This window comes from Sceloporus undulatus, chromosome 2 (genome assembly GCF_019175285.1).
Source record: "Sceloporus undulatus isolate JIND9_A2432 ecotype Alabama chromosome 2, SceUnd_v1.1, whole genome shotgun sequence".
NCBI lineage: Eukaryota > Metazoa > Chordata > Lepidosauria > Squamata > Phrynosomatidae > Sceloporus > Sceloporus undulatus.
The window spans coordinates 62259976-62284851 of record NC_056523.1 but is presented as its reverse complement, the minus strand read 5'-3'; the positions used below and the strand labels follow the sequence as shown (position 1 = coordinate 62284851).

The 24876-nt window shown below is 40.4% G+C and overlaps 1 protein-coding gene across 2 annotated transcripts in view; it reads right to left on the bottom strand.

The window, feature by feature from the left end:
• Positions 1–22177, bottom strand: part of PHF2 (PHD finger protein 2) — a 168685-nt gene extending 146508 nt beyond the window's left edge. The window contains exon 1 of one of the 2 annotated variants that reach the window (XM_042451500.1): positions 21247–22177. In XM_042451500.1, coding sequence (XP_042307434.1) covers positions 21247–21344 — 98 coding nt within the window. In that variant the 5' untranslated portion in view covers positions 21345–22177. Of the gene's footprint in view, positions 1–19087; positions 19295–21246 lie in introns of those variants that run through there. The other variant, XM_042451503.1, reaches the window with a different exon arrangement.
• Positions 22178–24876: the final 2699 nt, after the last annotated feature.

Below are 24876 nucleotides of genomic sequence, written 5' to 3'. Positions count from 1 at the left end.
TGTGCTATTAATTACAAGGTGTATATTGATATAGTTCTGAAATATACTATGAGCTGGTTTCTACTCTTAGCAATGTCCACTCCTTTCCACAGTACTGTATTCCTTTAGCTGAGACAAACTTCCCTAAATATTTCTTAGCAAGAAATTACTCTGAAATACAGCTTACTGACAAATTGCTACTAACACTCATTGTCATTAATTTTGAATAATAACATAAAATGCAAATTATTGTTTTTTGGTCTAACCTAAAATAAATATGGTTTGTTTCAGCTGTTTCAAGATGTATATGAACCGATGAGCAGTTACTGAAACAATGTTACAAATTTTAAAAAGAGTAAACTACATGTATGTTTCAGACACATAAGATAAATGTCTTCGAAAACATAGTTGATTCACTTGTTCGATCCTATTCTTTGTATCAGTTATCCAGACTGAATGCTTACTGTCATGGATTGAACTGTAGCATTTCTCCAGCTTTAAATCATGTGGTGGGAAACTGCAACAGAGGCTGAATTTTAACCCCATACCAGGATGGCCTAAATACCCTGAAGGCCACAAATCCTGTCTGATCTTGGAAGCTAAGCAGAGTGATCTCTAGTTATTATTTGGATGGGTGACCACCAACAAATACCAGTTGTTTTAGGCTAAATTTCAGAGGAAGGAACTGGCAAAACCACCTCTGAGTATTCCTTGCCTGAGAAAACCCTGTGGAATTCAGAGGTTGCCATAAGTGACAGGTGATTTAAAGGGACATGTAAATTCATACACATGGATGTATGGCCAGAAATCTACTTCTCGTTCACATTTTCAATCAATTGCTGACCAATTTCTGGTGAATATTTTTTTAAGAAAAAAAATGTTTGGGGGTTTCACTGTGTTTTGAAACCTAATGACATTTCTAGTGGCATTTAATGTGTGATTCCCCCCACACACAATTTTTATTTTATTTTATTGAAGATCTGGATATTTGGGCTCAGGGCTATTTGGGGGCAATAGATAAGGGACCTCAAATACCCTCTGGGTCATTTGCAGCCCACAAGCATCTCCATCTCTGGTTTACGTGAATCAGGGGAGTGGATAATTTTACAGTCATTATTACTTATTTCATTTCATTTCATTTCTTAAATACTTGTTCCTTTAAAAGACTCAAGACATCTTCCAACAATGAAACAACACAAAAAATTTTTTAAAAAATAAGTATTATAAAACAATATCTATAATGTAAATACACACACAAAAGAACAATACAGTGTGGCATAGTGGTTTGAGCATTGGACTATGACTCTGGAAACCAAGGTTCAATTCCCAGTTCAGCCATGAAATCCACTGGGTGACCTTGAGCAAGTCACATGCTCTCAGACTCAAGGAAAGGCATTGGCAAACCTCTTCTCAATAAATCTTGCCAAGAACCCCCCATAATAATGTTGCCTTAAATTAGAAACTACTTGAAACCAAGCAACAACAAACAATAGCTGTGGATGAACTACAACACATTTTAAAGCTCCACCCCATGCCCTCAGGTCCTCTGGGAAGAATCTGTTGCAGCCAGTAAAGACCAGATCGGCTGCAGCGTCCCAGAGGACCTTTTCTGCAACTGCTCCCAGATTGTGGAACGACCTGTCAGACGAGATCCGTCATATAACAACTTGGACAACTTTAAAAAAGCTGTCAAGACAGATCTCTTACGATGGGCCTTTCCGGAATAGCATATCAGCCACCCCCTGAACTGAATCGATCATCAACCACCATCCAGCTCATCTCACCGACTAGTCCACACCCGATCCTCCATTTTGCTGATTTTAATGTATTTTTAATGTACTGTATACATGATTTAATTGTTATTTTAAGGGGGGAGGGTAGAATTTGGGGTTATCGAGTACTATTGTTTTATTATGTATCAGATTGTTTTTACTGTAAGCCGCCTCAATCCCAATCAGAGTAGGCAGGATATAAATAAAAGTTGTTGTTGTTGTTGTTGTTAAAGAAATGTTGGTTTATAAAGAGAATTGTTGATGTAATATTGTCAGTTTTGAAAGGTGTGGAAGTAGTTACATGTGACCTCTTACTCACGTATGTCTACAACTCCTGTTTTGTTGATGTTATGTCAGTTAGGTGCCCTTGGTTCCAAGCGATTATTTTCCTGATGATGCCATTATAATTCATGCTCTATAGAGATTGTTATGTAGTATCCAAAGGCTTTCTGATTTGTGAGAAAATTAGCTTAGTACCTGCTCGCTAACAATACTGAGACATTCAGACTCTAAACTTGTGGAGAACTAGTTCCTGCTCCTTTTGGTGTCTGCAGCAAAAATTTGAACCAGCCAAGAAAATAAAGCAACCAAAGCTGGGAAAGAGTGTGTGTGCATTAATGATGCAGCTATTCTCAGATTTAAAGGGCCTTTAGCTCTCCTTCTCTCCTTAGAAATGAATTTAGTAATGCTATCAAAATGTTAAAAGGCATGTAGATTCTTCTGATATGACAGCATTCAGACCCCTGTCTGAAAATAACATCAAATGGTGAGGGAGATCACTGACTTACCTAGGTCTTCCAGTGATGCGCATGAGTTTAGTCTAGCCCCAAAATTAGAAATGTTAAGCAGAGAAGTGAACATTTAAGAGGAACAATGAAGATAAGGACAAGTAAAGGAAAGGTAGAAAGGGAGAGAAGTGGGGAGAGGCAAAGAAGCAGATGACAGGGCAAGTGAGTCCCAAGAGGTTGTTTGCAAGACTATCTTGATATCCTAAATGTGAGAGCTGAAATAAGCTAAATCCAAAAACCTAGTATTTCTCTACAAACTCCCCCACAATCCCATGTAAAAGATGGTGAGTGTCTGTTTGTAGAACAGCATGTTTTCAGTGCTATAGTTCACCTGCTGTCTTGCAGACTTGATTTGTTTGCACTTGTATTTTCCCTGGAGATTAAGTGACAAATGGCTACACCAAAAACTCACCTTCCTTTTTGTAGCAGCGATGATCAGCACATTATTAGTGCACTTCAGAGTTCTCACACTGCTTTTAAGGTGCTTTTACAGCTCACAAATTACCTCAACCACCATTTGTAGCAACAGTGGACAACTTTCACATATAAAATGCATTTAAAGCAAATATACAGAACACTGGTTCTAGACCCTTTGATAATTTAAATCAACGTATGTCCATGATATACAGTTAAAGTAACCTGTTTTTCAAGCTCATCATGGGAAGTGACTGTGTTTCTTAACATTCTTCTCACTTTAAATAACTTCCAGAATTCAAAAAGAAGTCCTAGAAATTTTTAAAAACACACTTAAAAAGCAATGATATGAAACAGCTTTTCAGGAAAAAATAACTGTGTATGCATTTGTTGATTCTGCTAGAATACATAATAATAGCTTGCATTTTCTGACACATCCTTATAAGATCTAATTAGCTTGTCACTTAACAGCTATTTTAAGTCTCTGACAAATGTCACAGAAGTACAGAGCTTTCAGAATCCACGTCTTTCACAAGAGATCATGTATCTCAGCTACTGTACCTACAATCAATTTCCTACAAAAAGAAAAATGGATCATAAAACCATTAAGATACTACTCGTTAATTTTCGCTTTTAAAGGAATGAATGTATTAACAAACCACAGCTCAGACCAAAATGACTTCCAGTTAAGATGGAAACTGTAATAATTGTGCTATATACCTATGAACCTAGAAGTGACCCAGAACTGTGTATAAATATGGAGTTAAATTTCTCCTTTGCAGTCATAACTCAGTTTGCAAAGCCTCTGAAAAAGTAGCTTCTTTTTACAAAGTCTTTCTTATGGCTGCTCCCCCTCATTTTTCTTGTCCTATGTCTAGCTGGAAGATATTGGTTTTTTAGCAGCATTGACATTGGGAAGATAGTGGAGGAGGGCTGAAGAAACACAAATGGTGTCAGACTTCAGAGACACATCTGTAGTAAACAACTTAAGCTGGGAAAGAATGAGATACTATTCTAGCTGATCCTACTATAGCTGTGTACCTGCCAGGTAAGGTAAATAGCAGCTGCCTCCAGAATCATTTGCTGAACAAGTGTGAAAAGTAAAGATAAATGGGAAAACAGATCATTCTGATTCATGAGCTCCCTTCAGTAAGTTAAACAAAATTCACAGATGTGTGAATCAGAAGAAAAGAGAATGTTGATTAAATAAAAGGCATTAAACAAGGTCTGGATGCATTAGGGAAGAAGCTTTCAAGTAGCCACTTTGTTGTTGTTATGTGCCTTCAAGATGTTTCAGAATTATGGAAACCTGAAGGCAAACCTGTCATGGGGTTTTCTTAGCAAGATTTGTCCAGAGGAGGTTTGTCATTGCCTTCCTCTGAGGTTTGCCCAAGTCCATCCAGTGGGTTTCATGGCCGAGCCAGGAATCAAACCCTAGTCTCCAGAATCACAGTACAACACTCAGCCTACTACATCATGCTGGCTCCCTCTAAAAGATTCAGAATGTTTTTGCTTACTTATACAAAGCTTCCCTGACCTGATTGTTTGGTTTCACATGAGCATATGGTTAGTTTTGAATAAAAAGTTTGCGGAATCATGTTCACCTGCTCTTCTTTCCCTGTTCTTTCCACCTTCTATCTGTTTCTGATACAAAATTTTCTATCAAAGAAATAACTCCCAGGAACACGTCTACAGTCAGTCCTCCACATCTGCAGCCTTGATTCCTGCAATTTTGATTATTTGTGGATTTGATTAATATATTCTCTCTAGGTCTTCCAGTGTGACTCTGCTGGAAGTTGGCCACAGAGTCATGCTGGAGGACTTAGAGATTTCTAGAAAAAACATTTCTCTAGGATTTGTAGGTCCTACAACATAATGCTTTGGTTAGCTTCTGGTGGATGTTGATCCCAGAGTTGTGCTGGAGGACCTAGAGATTCGCAGAGAGATATTCTATCAGGTAAAAAAATAGGTTTTTTTTATTTGTGTTGAGTTTTTTTCCTTTCACTTTCACTGGGTTCCTCCGCTCCTAATCCCAGTGAATGTAAAGGACCCACTGTACTTCATTAAATGGGGCATACCTATACTACAGTCTCTTATTCTTGCACTACTGAAAGGGCCCTACAAAAAATAGTCCAGCCCTTCTTTAGATTGTCCACACATCAGTTATAAGTATGAGAGCCCTGGTGGTGTACTGTAGCCACTCATTTACAAACCAATAACGGCCAAAGGACTCAAGCTCGACTCAGGTATGCATCCTTCCGCTAAAATGGGTACCCAGATTGTTGGGGGAAATTAGCTTACACTTTGTAAACCGCTTAGAGAGTACTTAAGTGCACTGATAAGGGGTATAGAAATGTACTTGCTATTGCTATTGCTATCAGTTATAAGTACAGTAATTTCCTTTTGCTCTTTATAGCACCTTGTTTATTAAGGTATTACACTGGTGTCTCCTGTCCATTTTTTAAAAGCTTAATTTTCGATTTCTATATGTAGAGAAAGGCCAACGTTCAATTGACATATTTGGCCATAGATGTCACAATGATTGCCAGATCAATTACATGAATGTCCTGTCTGGCAGGACTGATACACTCTCCAAGCCTAATAGTTGAACACTGCCCTTTACATTTGCTCATCTTTACCATTATGGTTGGACTAGAAATACATACAGTAACAGTGGGAATACTCTCATCAGTCATGTCAGTATCATAACAGAATGAACATAATTGTACTTTCTAAAATTACACTATCTGTTCAAGTACTGTAAGACAACATTTAGATATCAAGGTCTACAGTTGTGACTACTACATGATATAAAGGATAATAGTTACAATTTGAGCAAGTATCAGGACATATTAAACATGTATGTTTTAGGTAATGCTCGTTTCTGCATTCTCGATGGCTGGTCTGTTTTTCAAACAGTGATATGAATCCAATAGTGTCACTGTACTAATATAAGATACACTGAGAAAATTAATTTTCAGAATTAATGCAAGGAAAGGATCCAGTACAGTTTTATACTGAGACACCATTTTGGTGTCTTGTACAACAGTTAAATCCATAACAACTATACTATTGTAGGTTTTTGTTCTGCTAATATGTTGTGTTTATACCAATGGACTATGTTCTGTAAGTGCATTATTCAGTTTCTGCAAAATCCAAATGACTTAACCTTCAAAACCTAAATAAAATACAGTATAAGAAAGGCCATAATATATGTTTTCCAGTGGATTTTCTTTTCATCCAGGTAGCTATGTTTGTTATAATACAAACTGGTTGTTGTATTAATTATTTTTAAGGAAGTGCAACATTAAAGTAAATATTAAAGGAATGGAAGGAAAGTCTGAAGCAGCACTAGAGGAGCATGGGATGTGAGAAGCATGAATCAGTGAAAGCTAGACAAAATAAAACAAGAAATCAAACACATAAACATTGCAATACTTGGGGTGAGCTAGCTATAGTGAACAGGAATGGGACATTTTGAATCAGATAATTAAACAGTATTTTACCCAGAAACAAAACTCTAAGGAGCAATGAGGTGGTATTAATAGAGAGGACAGCCATACCAAAAGCAGTCCATGGATATAATACAAAGTGTGAACAAATCCTATCAATAGGAGTTCATGGAAAACCCATCAGTATAATCACAACCCAAGTTTATGCTGCAACTACAGAAGTAGAAGAAGATACTGAAACATTCTGTGCTGGAGTTCCACGAAGAAATTGACCACACACCAAAACAGGATTTCTTGTTAAGGCAATTGGATAGCAAAAGGAGGAAACAGAGCAGCAGAGAAGATTGTAGGAAAATTTGGTCTGGACATATATTATTTTATTGCAGTCAACAGCATGTTAAATACAAGGATAGCCTAGTTAAAACAGCCAGGTTTTAAAATCTAGCTACTTTCTGAGTGAGTGATTTGTCAGAGACCTGGAGCAGGATAATTACAAGAGACTCAGATGAGCAACCATGGAAACACTGCATGATGGGATATAGTACATCTTTCCTGGCCCATTGGTAAAAGCTGCACCAGAAAAGTACATACAACATGCTTTCACTTTCATGAATATTGTAGGAGCAGAACCCCTTATTCAATTGAGATTTCTTAAATCTGTCAATTAATAGGTTAGAGGAAAGGATATTAAAACTTGCTGGAAAATACCTTTCTGTACATTGGGGTAGTTAACCAGTCTAAGAAAGACATTTCATCCTTGTAAAGAGGGCATGATAAATCCAGTGACTGATGGGACCTTCTTTCTTGCTGTTGTTCTGTGCCTCCAAGTCATTTTGGCAACTGTAAGGTGAACCTATCATAAGGTTTTCTTAGCAAGTTTCTTCAGAGAAGATTTGCCACTGCCATCCTCCTAAGGTCACTCCGTGGGTTTTATGCTGGAGCGGGAAATCAAACCCTGATTTCCAGAGTCATAGTCCAATACTCAAACCACTACACCACACTGGCTCTTGCAGCTCCCTGGATCTCTTGATAATCTATATCCATAAACCTCTATTTGACAGTTGCTTTAGTCCCATACAGGTCCATGGATAAGAGATAGGAGGGAGAGAAGCCTACTGAGGAATTTTTACATGCCACTGCCTTCACCCAGGGCAGTGATTCCCAAACTTTGGTCCTGTGAATGTTCTGGATTTCAGCCCCCAGAATTCCTAAGCTGGCTAGGGCTTCTGGAAGTTGAAAGTCAAAACACATGGAGAACCAAAGTTTGAGATCCACTATTCCAGGGGTTTTGAAGGAGTCTGACATTGCCTTGAACACCAAGAGTTGGTATTAAACATAAGGCAACAGTGAAGCCAAAAATGAATAGAATAAGTCCATGCCAGACATTTTAGAAAATTTAAGATTCCAAGTAAAGAGTTGATTCAGCAACACATTTGGGGACACAAAATAGTAATCTAAAGAGTGTGTGTGTGGTGGGGGGGGAGGGGAGATCAGATGCCTTAATGAGAGCTTTTAGTGAGAGGAAACCAAACTGAGGCCTCAAAAAGCATTTGGGAGACAATTTAAGCTTTTAAAACCCAGACAGCTGTTGGAATATGTTTTCTGCCCTTAGTGAAACAGAAACAGGTTGATGCTCCCACATTTTGTTCTCCTTTGGATTTAATATATTTTTCCTAGGAACCCCCTCCCACAACATGTAACTTCATAAAGCCATATACTTAGATATTTATATGAGTCAACCTGTTCAATTGAATTGTTCTCTATAAACCATGAGAATTTGGTCCTCGTCTTAGCAAAATCAAGAACTGTTGTTTTTGAATAGTCAATTGTTAAAAGATTATTGGTGGAATACTCATCTGAGAGACATTTAGTCTTCTCTGTCAGAGAACTCTGGCTTCACAACAAACAACAAATCCCAGAATTCCATAGCACTGAGCCATGGCAGTTAAAGTGGTGTCAAAATGGATTATTTCTGCAGCGCAGATGTAGCCTGGGCTGTGGAAGGGCAGTTATGAAAGAACTAGAGAAGATCCTGAAGTGTAAAAATATATCATTGAATACTAAAGTAAGGATTGTCCATGTCATTGTATATCCAGTTTCTATGTATGGTTGAGAAAGCTGGATAGTGAAAAAAACTGAGAGAAAAGAAATCAACTCATTTGAAATGTGGTGCTGGAAAACAGTCCTGCAAATATTGTGGACTGCTAAAAAGACAAATAAATGGATCCTAGGGCAAATCAAGTGTGAACTCTCCCTAGAGGCCAAGATGAGTAAACTGAGACTGTCATACTTCGGCCAAATCATGGGAAAACATGACTTACTAGAAAAGACAACAATGCTTGCTAAGGCAGAAGCAGCAGGAAATGAGAAAACCTCATTACAGATGGATACCAAGGAAATCTGCAAGATCTAACCAGGTCTCATGGTGAGGTCTCTCATTCATAGGGTTGTCACAAGTCAAGGTTGACTTGATGGTACTTAACAACAACAAATAAAGCACAAAATATATCTGTCACACAAAACTTTTCAAAGAGCTATGGCACAACTATAGACAAAAATTTAATCTCAACAAGCTTAAAATTTGGTTGCCGAATTTGTGGAAATGGTAAAACTCCTCTCTTAATAATGATAACCAGTATCTTCAAAAGAATGTTGGCATAAACATGACTCTGGTAAAATGAATACGTTTTACCTCTTGGAAATGTCTTTTCCAAACTATTCTCAAATGCTTTATAGGTTTCTGCTCTTAGGTTCATTCTTCTAATAAGGCTTGTATTCTCTTTAAAAAAATATTATACCTATATGAACAGTTAAAACATTCTCAAAAGCACCATACTTTCTTTTCACAAACAAGTAGGCTTTCTATTCCGACAGGCATTTGATGAGTGACTATATAAGGCCTTTCCTTACAGGATGTGCTGGATATGCATAATTGTTCTGCTGATGTGAGGGGGATATGTGTGAATGTATTTAATGATATATGTTTTAATCTGGTTTTAATAGTTTTGATTGTTTCATTTTGTTTTAACTTTTGTACCTTGTGGATTTTTAATTATGTCTTTTTTAATTCTTGTAGGCTGCTTTACGTCATGATCTTGGAAAAGACAAGATGTTGTTGTTGTTGTCACTGTTGCTTCTTCCTCAACTTTTATGTGAACATACAGTATTTAAAAACATATACAGCAACTGGTTTCTAAAAGAGCAACATTTTAAACACACTGTTGCCACCAAGCAATAATAGTAACCATGGCAAACTATTTTGGTATGGTGCAACTGTGTACCAGCAGTTTCTTGGATTGAGTTCACATAATTTTAAACAAAGAATATCATTTTTTTATCAAAGAAAAGTTAAGATCAGGCCACATATTGTTTCTTTTTGTATAAACATATCAGGTAAATGTGCAAGCACCTGGCTTCCTAGGAGTTGTGCATTAACTGAGATTATACTGTGATAAGAGTATCAGCTACTTGTACAACACTATGCTGTAATTTTACATGAAATTCACACAGAATTTAAATGCCATTGGTAGCTTATATTTTCAGTTTTTAAAAAATATATATTTCAGCAAAAATGATAACAGCGCACCCTTGCCTTACGCAGGGGATCCACTCCAGACCCCTCTGCATAAGGCAAATAGCGTGTATGATCGTGTCCCATTGAAAATAATGGGGCTCGTGCATGCTGCACAGCATGGTGTGTGCGCACCACAGGCACATTCACCATTGCAACCCCGTCGGTGCAGCTTTCAGCATAAGCTGAGAGCCACATAAAAGGTGCCTGCGTATGATGCGGGCACACTGTAATTTCTTTTTAAATTAAACACATGCCATTCTTATGGAAAGTACAAGTTAAACAGCATAAATAAATAAATAAATTTGCAGTGTTTATTTTTATGTGCCTTTACATTGATTCAGGCTTATTGTGACCTTATCCAGTTTTCTTGGCAACATTTGTTCAGAGGGAATTTGCCCTTGCCTTTCTCTGAAGCTGAGAGAGTGTGATTTGCCCATTAGCCAGTGGATTTCCATATCTTAGCAAGAATTCAAACTCTGCTCTCCCAGAGTCATGATTCAACACTCAAGCCACTACACTACACTAGGCCCTTTTGAAGCCAGCATGGCATACCTTTTTGGCCTATCTTGATTGCGTTAAAGAAGATAATTGATACACATGTTGAGTCTTCCTTGTCCAGAATTCTGAAATTCCAAAAAGTTTGAAAAACCAACACTTTTTTCTTGCTTGGCTGAGATAGTGACACTTCTGCTTTCTGATGCTTCAATGTACACATGCTTTGTTTCATGTACAAAATTATTAAAAAGATTGTGTGTAAAATTATCTTCAGGCTTTGTGTATAAGGTGCATATGAAAAACATGTGAATTTTGTGTTTAGTCTTGGGTCCCATGTCCAAAATACCTCACTATGTACAAATATACTAATACAGATATTCTAAAAATCCCCCCCCCCAAAATTCAAAATCCCAAACCATCTCTGTTCCCAAGCATTTTGAATAAGTGAGAGTCAACCTGTATTATTTTCACGGACATGGAGAATGTCAAAGTACTGTTGGAGACAATGTAACGATAGTTTTTCTAAATTTTCTAAAGAATCAAGAGTCAAATACAAAATCTGAATCCATCTCTTGAAAGACATCTCAGTATTGGAGCTCAGACATCATGAAGGAGCTGGAATAAAATCAGCCTATATTTTTCTTTATCTATTGTTTTCCTCTTTATTATCATTGCCATCACCTTTCTAGCATTAGATCTCTAACTGAAAGGGCTAGAAATTGATTTTCAAAACCGGGGGGGGGGGGGTGTCCTAGCTTAGCTGAACCTGTGGATAGTGCAAAGGAAACTCTGCATACTTAGTGATCTACCCCCCTGTCTTGAGTCTAGATCGGCTGTATCTCATCAGATATACTTGCTTTATCCCCTCCATTACGAGCCTCATATGTATACTTATAGATAGTTTAGGCACTAATGGAAAGAGGAGCCATCTCTTTCCCTTCAGTATAGATATAACTTATCCATCCTTTTACAGATGCAGCACTTCAATCTAAAGTGAAGTGAATGGGAAACCTCTTATCAGAACATCCACAGACAGGGACAACTGTGAACTGAAGCCACCACAGTACTTATGTGATTTTTTTTCTAATGAGTGTCCATAACATCTTTATTATCCATGTAGTGAGTTAGACCAGATTTAGATGCGTGCAACTGGACTGGCAGGAAGCAGACTGCCCTGCCTTCTTGGTAGCTCCTCCACAAGCACATCTTTTTTTTTAACATGACTATGCAAATAATCTCACTTACGCATTTTGGGTTCGTTATTCACACTATGGAAACCGCATCTATGTGCATCTCTGTGACCGATGTGAATGTATTTGAAACACATTCAAGGCATGCAGAGTTTTATCCCAGTTTATCCCATATCTATTTGCATGTGTTTCTCACACTGCTGACAATGCAGATTAAAAAAAAATCAGGAGGGGGGAATGATATCAATTATATCATGTTAAATGGATTTTCTGGCAGCTTCCCCCCCAAAAAAAACCATAATCAGACACATCACAAATGCATCTGAACAACAAAGATTCAACCCAGATTCAACCAACTTTATCTTCACCATCTGAATAATCTCTGAGAGGTATGTTGAGTAAGGAATCTCCTAATCTCAGTTGCTTTCATAAACAGATTTTTTTCTGTCCATTGAAGAATCAAGCCACTGTGTGTACATGTTAGCTATTCGGACTCCAAGGACAAGACACTAAGGATATCAAGAACTTCATCAACAGTCATGCTGAATCAAGAAGGAAATACATGACAGTGTGCAACTCATGTGAAATCTTAAACTGCCATACCAAAAGTTGCTGCTTGATACATGTTTCATATCTGGGCAGGCTTTCAAAAGGGTACAGAAAATAGTGTGTGTTTTCCATCTCTGCTTTTCTAAACAACAAGATCACTGTGTAATTAAATCATTATATAACCACTGTATCATTCTCAGATCTCACAAGACTGGCCCAAATTATATCAACTAACAATGTGATTCCAATAGTTGTATTTTTATAACTCTCCCTACCTTATTTTCAATTTCTGAACCAGGGGTTCCCAATCTGTGCTCTCAGGAGCACTTCCCAGGTGCTCTGCAGCCACTCCAGGAAAATGAAAGAAATAAAAATGGAATGAAATTAAAGAGTAAGAATATATTCTTATATATACTCCTAAACACCATTAACTTGTAAAACACAGGGTAGGCCTCTTAGGGGCTCCGCCATAGAAATAAAGGCTCCATGAGTTTAAAAAGTTGGGAATCCCTGTTCTAGACCATTTCACAGTCACAACTATAACTGTCTCCTCTATTTCTCTTTCTTTGAGCACACATCTATATGCACATCTCCCATTCACCAGTATGCATCCAGTCCTTCCTCTCCAGGGCCATCCCCACCAAAGGGTTCTACTGATTAAAAAAATGACACTCCCTTCCTTCATAATACATCACTAGGTTCACAAAACACTATAAATGAAACAGGCACTATACCTGAAAATTCCTCATTCTTTCTAAAAGTCAATTCTTGCCCATGACCTATAGCCCCTCATAAGCATCAAAAATTTCATTTGTAGACAGTCGAAAGGTCCCATTACAATTCCACAAGCAGCATTTTTTTTTTACCTTTGTACTTCTTTCAATGACTCAAACCACATTATATTTTCAAATGTTCTAGAAAGTAGGGTGGAAAACTATAGCATTAATTGAGCAATGCTGCTTATTTTGAACTAGCCAATTCAGCAGGTGGAGAGAAGGTGCACCGTTGCTTAGACATGGGGCTACCCTTGTACCAAGTTCAGAAGCTTCAATTAGTTCAAAATATGGCAGCCAGATTGGTCACTGGTTCATCAAGGTTTGACCACATAACACCAATTTTAAAAAATCTTTACTGGCTCCCAATTTGCTTCCAGGAATAATACAAGGTGTTGGTTATTACCTTTAAAGCCCTATATGGCTTGGGCCCAAGTTACTTATGGGGCCGCATCTCCCTATACAATTCGCCCTGTACTTTTAGAACAACGGGGAAGAATTTGTTGGCATTAACAACAACTAAATTTGTCTCAACTTCTCAACGAGCTTTTACTACAGCTGGTCCAAGACTGTGGAATAGTAGACTACTACCGTTACGAATCCCACACTTGATTTCAAATATACAATTTCCATTCCTATGCTCAGGAAAAAAATACATTCTGAAATATTTTGTCCAGTAACGATGAATATTAGTCTAAAATTTAAATAAACACACAAGTTGAATACCAGGAACAAATAGTTCTTCCAAACACTGAATCAAATAACGGAAAAGCAAACAACATATATTAGACAATATGTACAGAATACAGTACCTAATGATAATATCAACTTTTGTATCAATTATTATCTTTCAAAAACCAAATGTCATTTGCTATGAAACAGTTAAATTTAGTTATGTATAGTAATGTATACAGCTGCAATCCTAGGATGATATACTTTGAATAAACTTACATAGGATCAGGCAGCATTTTCCACTAAAATAATGAGAAATATTTGTCACTGCTAACATCAAGATCATTGTTCGCAATTAGACTTAGCCATGATTAACCACTATATAACTGTCAGATCTTAGAAACCAGAAATTGCACTGGTGATCTAGAAGTTATTTCTGAAGTTTGTCAGTTTGACAAATCGGTATTGATTCAACCTATAAAATGAAATATTATGAATGGTCTGCATTGTTTTGACATAATGTTCTCTTAAACAAACTCAAGTAAACAAAGTTCATTACTGGCCAATAAGAAACAGCAATAGCAATAGCAAGTACATTTCTATAGCACTTATTGAAGCACTTAAGCAGTTTACAATGTGTACGCTATTGCCCCCAACAAACTAGTACTCATTTTAGCAACCTACAGAAGAATGCAAAGCTGAGTCAACCCTGGAGCCCTGCAGGATCAAACTCACAACCTTGTGGCTGTGAGATGCTGGAGCACAGATATTTAACCACTGTGCCACCAGGGCTCCTCTCAAGTGATGAATTATTTGAAATGTTATTAATTCCACCTTTTTTATATAGTATATTTGCTTCTTTCCTTGTAATTAATGAATACAATAATGTCTTCAGGACACTCTCTGTGATAAAGGATAAATGAACAAAATCTGCAATGAGAAATGTTGATAAAAAGAAAAAAACCCACTGCAAAGTACTTCAGCCTTCACTTTCTGACCTACAAATATCCATTCTGGAAGAACAACAAAAACTCGATGTTTGGAAACAAAAACAGCTGAATTGAGATATATTCACAAATTCCTATGAGCTGGAGAGATAATGGTTTCTTGACATATTATATTAATATATGGGCCTCATCAGAGTTACACATGTAACAAATGGATTCTCTGCAGAAAAACTTCTTACTTCAAGGGAACTGATTTTGAGGTAAGCAGAATGTATTGCTTTAATATCACAAAACTAACAGGCCAGATGCTTGACAGATCTGTACATACCTACACAACTCTCTGAAGGTTTATGGCCACTATCACAATTGACATCATTCTGTATCCCATTACACTTTGATACCACCCCCATGGCTACATGTAACTGCTTAAATATCTATGGAATTAATATTGTACTCCCAGCAGTGCATCTAAAGTAGACTGATATCCAAGAAAGCTCATGTTAAAATAAATTATTCTTTAAAATGCTGGTAGGTTCCTTCTCCATCCCTTTCCTTTTTGTTCTGAAACAGACTAACTCCTTGAAAATACAGTGGATCCTTGTTATACGCTGGGGTTTGGTTCCAAGATCCACCGTGTATAATAAAATCCGTGTATGCTCAAGTCCCATTAAGTATAATGACATAGCAAAATGGTGTCCCTAATAAAAAATGGAACATCAAGGTAAATGTATACTTTTTTGGAACATTTTCAAACCGTGTATAAAAAATCCGTGTATAAGAAGGGCCGACTGTATCTCCTTTAAAATAACCTCTTAAAATAATGAGTTCACAGACTATGGATTGTGTGGCCTGAAAGACTATGATTTAAATCCTATGTGATGTTTACAGTACCAGGATTTACAGTCTCATCTCCCCTCCCCACCCACCATCCTCAGCATTTACAACCATTCTGGAGGATTTCACAGCTCACTACAGCAGGTATTTACAGTATGCAGTAGATTGCAGGAAAGACGAGAGAGAGAGAGAGAGAGAGAGAGTGAGTTCAATTTCCACTTGTGGAAGCAGAAGCACTGGATGTGTGCGTGTGTCTTCAAGTTGCCTGTCAACTTATGGTGACCCAAAGAATTTCATAGGGTTTTCTTAAGCAAGAACTACTCAAATATTGTTTTGCCAGTTCCTGACTAGCTTATAATTCCTTTGTATATCTCTCTTAGTATATGGAGTGTGCTTTTTCTCCTTGTTTACAGGTTCATTAACAAACACAGTTTATAATAGGCAATCTTATTCCAGTATTCCAGGTGAGACCTGACCAAAGCAGAATAGAGTGACACTATTACTTCCCTTGTTCTGGACACAGTACTTCTACCAATGTGATTCTAGGCTGCATCAATAGATGTACAGTGTCTACTCTAGATCAAGTGAAGTAATAGTGCCACTTTATTCTGCTTTGGTCAGGCCTCACCTGGAATAGTCTAGTTCTGGGCACAATTCAAAAAGGATGTTGACAAGCTGGAGCATATCCAGAGGAGGGCAACTAAAATGGTGAAGTGTCTGGACATCATGCCTTATGAGGAGAGACTTAGGGAGCTGAGTATGTTTAGCCTGGAGAAGAGGCGATTAAGAGGTGATATGATAGCCCTGTTTAAATATTTGAAGGGATGCCATACTGAAGATGGTGCAAATTTGTTTTTTTGCTGCTCCAGAGAACAGGACCCGGAACAATGGATGCAAGCTACAGGAAGAGATTCCACCTAAATATTAGGAGGACCCTGGAACACATTCCCTCGGATGGCCAACTGTTGTGGGTACTTTCATTGTGAGTTCCTGCATGGCAGGGGGTTGGACTGGATGGCCCTTGAGGCTTCCTCCAACTATGATTCTATTATTCTAAACTTCAGGCTGCATTTTCCAAATTAATGTAAACACAATACCAGATTCACTTGCAGATCATAAAGGGTATATATTTCCAAGCCCTATGCTCAGGAATACTCTGAAATAAATTTCTCATTCATTAGTCACATTGCTCATAATTGCATGTCTTTTTCATACACATACAAAGATTGTATCCTACCAATTAATGACAGAAGACCATTGTTTTCTTTTAAAATAGCTACGTTGCAATATCTTTTGTTTGTTTGTTTGTTTGTTTTCTAATCTTTTTCCAACTTCCTGAATTCACAAACTATTGTCGTGACAGGTTTTTGTAATCAGTTTAAAGCACTGTAACAACATATTATCATTGTTTTTATTTAACATTTATGGCTTTGAAGTAAATACACAGGGGAAAAGGTTGCATCTGCCATCTCATCATTTTCTGCACACACACACACACACACAATATGTATGTACTACTCTGTCAACAATTACTCACAAATTTATTTCACAAAAGGCTTGTTTTGGATGAGCATTGTTATTCCCAATATATCTGGGGTTGCCAATATGGGTCCATACATGCACAATACAAGCAGAAGCAGGTAAGCAAAAGGTAAAGCTAAAAGTAATAGACCCCTTTTTTCTTTGCAGAGTAAACTAGCATTAGTTTGGAACTAGTTCATAAAGCTAATGGACTAGATTCTTCTGCTTGTAATGGGGCAGCAAAGCCAAACAACTCTTCCTTCTGCCCCACCATCTTTTCTACAAATATAGCATGCATTGGAAGAACTGGTATTACTTATACGGCCTGTGAATTGATAGAAAGGTAAAAGAAACAGAGCATTAGATATGTGCACAATGTGGCAGGGAACCACATGCTCAGCCTTCATGATCCACTGTTTGCTCAAGGTTCTCATCTTACAAAATTACATGAAGAGCCCTCAAACTGACAAGGAAATTTGCATTTATTTCACATTGTATGCAACTTTGTATTTAGCTCACATTATATTTGTCTTGACATCACATGTACAGAAGGAAATATATCATATACAGTCAGCCCTCTGTATCCAGGCTGCATTCATGGATTCAACCATCCACGGCTTGAAAAAAAAATTAAATCCAAAAAAGCAAACCTTGGTTTTGCCATTTATATAAGGGAAACCATTTAGTACCCCACTGTATATAATGGGACTTGAGCAAAATATTGATTCTAGTATCCATGAGGAGTCTTAGAACCAAACCCCAGCAGATATCAAGGGCCCACTGTACAGAAGTGTTATATATCTGGTAGGCTGTCTATTTTTAACATCACCTTTTTGCATCTTACTGTTGCCACACAAATGGCAGAAAAGGGGATTATAAAGGTAATGTGTACAAACAAAATAAAGTTAAATACAACCTGAAAAATGCCATACCTATAACTACAGTATATTTCCCCCCCTTAAACTGTTGAAAAAAGAAAGAGTGCACAGCTTTACTTACTGTCAAGTTAATATTTCCAAGGTAAAGTCTGTGTGAGGACCAGGAAAACAACATCCTATTTAGTTCTCAAGCAAGCCACAAGCATTTTGGTCCTCTGCTGAGTTGGCACAGCCAAAATCCATCAATAATGATGGGCTTAGTTGGGCCAAATTCTGCAGAGGAGTGGGATAATACTCTTCAGTGATTGCTAGGCAATCACCCTTGCTAGGTTCTAGATTATGTCTGGCATACAAACCTCTATAGCCAAACCTTATAAACACAACATGCATTTTATGCATTTAAGCAGGTGACCTGGTACTATCTACTATTATCCATCACTATTGGCCAATCCAGCTGAGGCGGATGGGATCTGCAGTCCAAAATATCTGGAAGGCATCAGCTTGCCTGTCCTGAGGTTATATCCTGTCTTTCTTCTCACAGGGCTCAAACAAACAGGCCAAAATGAAGCTGCTTTGGGTCACTTTGGAGATATGCTGTTGAAATGCTGCATGCATCCTAAGAGGCCAGAAGCTGCGCCTAAGCCATGCTCCAGTCCTAAGGACTGGAGCACAGCTTTGGCACAGCTTTTGGTCTCTTAAGATGTGTGTGTCATTTAAACAGCATACCTCCAAAGTGACCCAAAGCAGCTTTATTTTGGCCTGTCTGTTTGGGCCCAAAGAGCTCAAAATAGTCTTCATGGTTCCCCAATTCATAAGCACAAGAACAACAGCCCTGCAGTGAAGGTGCAACTAAGTGACTATGATGGCCCCACAAACGTCAGGGCTTAGTGGGAATATGAAGCACCCTTTCCAAGTCTAGTAGCAGACACAATAAACATGACATGATCATGCTAACAACAGTTAGACACCAATGTGGAGCACAGTACAGAACACTTAACAGTAGCAGCAACAACCAGATCATATTAAGTTTGATCATAATCAAAGTTTTTCAGTTTTCTGCTGACAGTGATTTACTTATTTCTTTGAGAGACTCCTGCAATTCACAGCACACAGAGGGAGACAAAAGGATGATAAAAAATAAGTACCTTCCTCCAAGGAAGCAGACACAAAGTCGGCATCAGAGTTAATTTAAGGCTACTTTCTCTCTTCCTTCCATTCATCCTCACACTTTAAATTCAGGAGTACAAACCTGCTCTGGACACTTTCATCTGCCGAGATCAAGAAACCGAGCTGCAAATATGTTTGGCCTTCCTAAAAGCAGTGTGAGTCACAGGGAAATAATGTAGAGAGGAAAACCTACACACAGCTTAAACTCCCACCCCAAGCCTGAACACACATAATATTGAATCCAGCTTTTAGTCATACTTAAAGTAAAGCCACTATAATCCGTGGAAAGGGAAGGGGAGCCTGGCTAACGCGTCCCAAGGCTTTCAACGGCTTTGTTGTTGTTGTTGTTGTTGTTGTTGTTGTTGTTGTTGTTTCAAAGGTGACTCATTAGGGATCCAACCCAGCCAGCAGCACCAAAACATTTTAAAGTCCAAATAAATGACTGAGAAGAGGGAAGAGGAGGAGGAGGAGGAGCACATGAGCAGCGAACCACTCGGAAAGGTCCCCAACGGGGGCCTGGTTTTGGCCAGCCCCGACCCAGGCAGCCAGGAGACCCGGGGGTCCTGCCTTTCCCCTTCCGGCTCCACCAGCTTCTCCATTCCCTTGAGCCTGAGCCCTCTCCAGCGGAAGCCTCCCTGCCTGCTGCTCCCTCCAGCTCCAGATTGTTGTCTCTCTCTCCTCTTTCCGAGGGTGCTTTCTGCAGGCAGCCCCACGGGCGAAGGGAAGGAGTAGTGGTCCTTACAGCCCAGAAAGGCCACAAAGGCGGGGGAGGAGGGGGAGGAGGAGGGCAGAGGGATAAAGACCCTCCTCCTCCTCCTGCTCTCCTTTTCCTCCCTCTACAACCCCCCCCGCCACAGATCCAAAGCCAGGCCGAGCGAGCGTGGGGACGAGGGAGTTCCCAGCCCCTCCGCGTTACATTGTCTCGCAGCCCATGGAGGAGAGGGAACATGCAAGCACTCCTTCCTTCTTTCCTCTTGAGGGGGAGAGAGCCCTAGCAGTGAACCCCGAGACCTTCCAGTCGGTCCCTTCGCCTGATGGGGAGGCTCAAAAAAGGAGGACACCCATATCCACCCCACTCCCCTGGATGTGCTCCCTTTGAGGAGAGGGACTTTGGAGGGAATGGAACAGGAGGAGGAGGAGGACGTGGCAAGCTCTGGTGCTTTCAGCCTCAAGGAAGGAAGGAAGGAAGGAAGGGAGAAAAAAGGAAGGGAGGGAGGGTCTGGTGCTGCTCCCTGCCCTCAAAGACCCCCACACTCCCCACCGCCTTTTGGGGGGACTCTGGAGGTCCCTAGGGGCTGCTTAGTGCTGAGGGGACCCCAGCTGCCTCCCCAGCAGAGTGGGGCTTCTGCAGCCAGCGCGGCGGGGATTCCCTTGCCTTCCCTGCCTGCTTTCTCCCGGCCGACTGGCTCTTGTTGGGGAGCCCTGGCCCAAAAGCCCTGAGGGAGAGGCCGGGGGAAAGGCTGGCCCTCGGGTGGGAGGCCGAGGCGGCTCCCCCAGTCCTTCCTTCCTGGCTGGGGACCCTTCCTCCTCCGCCAGACATTGTGGAACCTCTCGGAGGAAGAGAAGGGGGCGGCTAACCTTAAACCTCGTCCTTGACCCTCAACAAAGACCCGGAAAGAAGAGGGGGCCAGGGCAGAATCAGCAGAAAGAAAGAAAGAGCAAGATATATATATACGTGTATATATATATATATACACACACAGATATAATAGCATATATTTTAAAGCCACAGAGAGAGAGAGAGAGAGAGGACAGGGCGCCCTCCCTCCCTGCCTGCCCCTAGGCAAGGACAATAGCTCTCCCGGGCCCCGCTTTCCCCTCCCCTGGCACCGGGGGGTGGGGTGGGGTTGGGGGGCCCATTGTGTGGCCCATTTGCAAAACAAAACACACACACTCACACACACCACAACAAAAATGCAAGGCAGCGAGTGGCTCCTCCTTCTGCTCCTCGTCTCCAAAAAGGCCTGTGTTGGAAAACTGCACAGAGCAGCAGCAGCAGGGGCAGCAGTGGCGGCTCCTTTCCTGCAAAGCCACCATCTCTCTCTCTCTCTCTCTCTCTCTTCTGGCCAAAGGGGCGAAAGGCCCGGAGTGGGGCGAGGAAGGAGGCTCCCTGCCCCAGAGGAGGGAGACAGAGAGAGAGAGAGAGAAGGAGAAAGAGCAAGGGAAGGAGGAAGGGAAGGGAAGGGAAGAAGGCCCGGTGGCTCTTTTTGTGTGTGAGTGTGTTGTTGTTGTCGTCGTTACCTGCCGTGAAACCAGTCCTTGCAAGCGTCGCACTCGATCATGAAGCGGGTTACGTCGTAGGGCAGCCTACAGATGCAATAGACGGGCACCGTCGCCATGTTAGCTCCCCTTCAAAACAACGCTGGACTCCCGAAGCCTATCAAGAGACGAGCAGCAGCAGCAGGAGGAGGAGGAGGAGGATGGGGTGGGCTGCCGCCGCCGCCGCCGCCGCTTTCCCTTTTTGTGTATTTGGCCTGCCTACCCAGCAGCGGAGCAGAAAGGCAGGCAAGGCAAGGCAAGGCAAGGCGCCTCGCTTCTTGGCTTCTCTCCTCTCCTCTCTTCTCCTCCTTGGCCGGAGGAGAAACTACAAATCCGCCAGGCCTGGAGAGACGTCGGCAAAGAAGGGTGGAAATGATTAAGGAAGGGAGGGAGAGAGAGAGAAGGAGCAAAGGAGGAGAAGAAACAGCAACAGCAAAGGCGGCCGCAAAACAAATCCAGGAGAATTCAAGGCGCGATCCTCAAGGTTGCAATCATGTCGAAAATCATAGAATAATAAGCACGGAAACCATCATCATCACCATCACGGTCAGCCAGGGCTCTCCGAAAGTTTGGCTCCATGGTTCTTGGCGGGAGCAGTCGGGAGGCGCTTTCCTTTATAGAGGGAGAGATAGATAGATTTTTCTCCTCCTCCTCCTCCTCCTTTCTTCTTCTCCTCCTTGTTTAATCTGGTCTGGACGATCCCGATCCTGCCTTTATGGCATGCCCTCTGGTGACAGTCCAGGACGGCGGCTCTTCTTCTTCTTTGCCCAGATCATAATAAACCCTCCCGAAATAATGTAGCCCTTTCCTTGCAATGTCCTTACGTCAGCTTGTAACATTGTAATATCTCCTCTCCGGTGGGGCTGGGGAGGGACTGGCTGCAACGGGGAGCCAGGAAAGCGGGGGGCGAAGCTTGGCACACCATGCGAGATATAGGTATATATATATATATACATATAAATATGTTTGGAAGAGAGGGGAAAGAAAATCTGGAGAAGGCGGAGAGGGGAAAGAGAGAGAGAGGGAAAATAAGCCAGGAGGCGTGCAAAGGGAGGGAGATTTTAAAAAATGACAAACGATTCAAGGGAAGGACGATGATGGCTCCCGAGGGCGGGAGGGGATACGGAAGCAGCCTCCCCTTGAAAGGGAAAGGGAGAAGGAAAAGGAGGGGGAAAGCCGCCATAAGAAATGTTTCCGACAATAAACTACACATATTAGTAAGGTAGTCGGAGGCCATGGCAAACCTCCTCTGGGCACAAGAGAGAGGGGAAAAGAACACCACAAGTCGGGGGGAAAAGTTGACAACTCTGGTCAACTTTCTTTCACAGTTTACGGAAGTTGGGTATCATTATTATTATTGTTGTTGTTATTATTATTATTATTTGCTGACAAGGGGGGAAGAAAAGTTGAGGGAGGGAGCACTCAAGTTGGTAGTAAAGAAGCTGTTGCACAACAGGATACAAGCACACACAACAGCAGCAGCAGCAGCAACCCCTGTGTTCTTTTTAACATATGAGAAGTTTTCTTTCAAAATGAAAGGGATTCTTAATTGCCCAGTCAGTCTGGTGTCCACCTCCCTAGGGCTGTTGTTGAGGTGGCTTAGGGCGTTTAGGGAGGAAAAGGCGGGAAAGGGTCCAAACTAGTAGGAAAACGCCCCCCCCCCATTCATTCCCTGCCACCCCCAGCCCCACTTTTCTCTCCTGGGGCGAAGGAGGAAGGAAACTTCTTTGGGGGGGGTCTGTCTCTTGCTGAGGCGAGGCTCCTAGAAGTGAAAGTGTGGCTGGGTTGCCTCTCTTTGGGGCTGCTTAGGCTTCATCCACACTGGAGAAATAACACAGTTTGGCGCCGCTTTAACTCAGCATACAAATAAATAAATATTCGTGTTATTGTTATTATTATTAAGCTTTATTTATAGAGTGCTGTAAATTTACACAGCGCTTTACATATAATCAGTTAAAATAGAATAAAATAAAATAAGCCTGTCTATGGCATACATTCTTTAAAAAATTAACATAATACACATTAATACATATTAATGTTAAATAATAAATTATAGCAGGTCACAAATAAAAAATAAAGTTATTGCACACATGCCTATCTGTGTGTACACATGTGCCTTCAAGTCACCTGCCCACTTGTGGAAACCTCATTAATTTCAGAGGATACTCTTAGGCAAAGACTACTCAGAGGTGGTAGTGCCAGTTTCCCAATTAAGATGGGATCTGGTGCTTTTAGAATATTTAGGCCCTTGTTAAAGCCTAGATCTATGCAAAGTGCACAAACGCTTCTTAGTATTGCTCAGTTGTTGTGTGCCTTCACGTTGTTTCTGACTTATGGTGACCCTTAATCTGTGATTTGTGGTCTGGAAATAAGTCCGTCTATAGACATATGTACAAAGAATTATGTAAATGTGAAGTCGAAGGCTTTCATGGCCGGCATCCATAGATTTTTGTGGGTTTTTCGGTCTATGTGGCCATGTTCTAGAAGAGTTTATTTCTGACGTTTTGCCAGCATCTGAAGATGCCAGCCACAGATGCTGGTGAAACATCAGGAATAAACTCTTCTAGAACATGGCCACATAGCCTGAAAAACCCACAAAAAACTAATTATGTATATATAATTATATGTGCATGCAGGTACATACACATACATGGCCATCTTTATGGAGTAGTTCAGTTATGTATTTTATTTCCATGTGGGAACTGGACAAGATGGGCCTTGCAGTCTCTTCCACCTCTATGATTCTATGCAAAGATATTTGGCAACATAGCTAATACATGCACATGTAGAGACTGCATTATTTTACATATAATATATAATCTATAGATACATGAGATGTAATTTTAAAATCCTAGATGGCTTCCATGACACCTCCAAAATAATTCCTGGTTGAAACAAGAATTGAACCATAAATTGTGTCAGCTTCCAGTCTGCAGTGGCCTTCTGCTGTTTGAAGCCCTCCAGATATATTAACTACAGCTTCCATAATCCCTGACCACCATCCCCCCCCATATTTAAATTAGAATGTTGTCAGTCCCATTGAACCAGTGTACATAATACTGAAGATGGCATGAGATTTCTATGAGAAGTTAATTCATACAAGCAGCAAATGCAATGTTATACATACCTAGATAGTAAATTGGGCTGGCTAGCATCCAGGAGCCAGAATTCTGAAGGAGGCCTGAAGGTCTTAGGAAGACAGATATGGGCAAATCATAATTGAATTGGGAGTCTGCACTGTGATACTGAGTTTTTGAGAAGGTGTTGGATGGCCACACAATGGCCTCTGACATGCTAGAAAGAATATTTGATAAATCCGTTCTGTGATTAGCTGCCTAATGTGCTTAGAAACCTTGCACAAAAGCCTCAAGCCTTAAACAAAGAGTGAGTGTGGTTCTTACATTTTGGGAAACTAAAGAGAGAAGGAGAACAGTTACCTCTGCTTAATCTGATAAAATCTAAAACTGAATCACAAATTTCTGATGTATTTAAACAGCAGATGACAAACAGCAGAACAGAATATTAAAAAGTTTACCAGTGACATCCAGACTTACCCTGACATTGTACTTAAGCAAGAAACAAGTTCTATATGAAAATCTACCAACAGGTTTT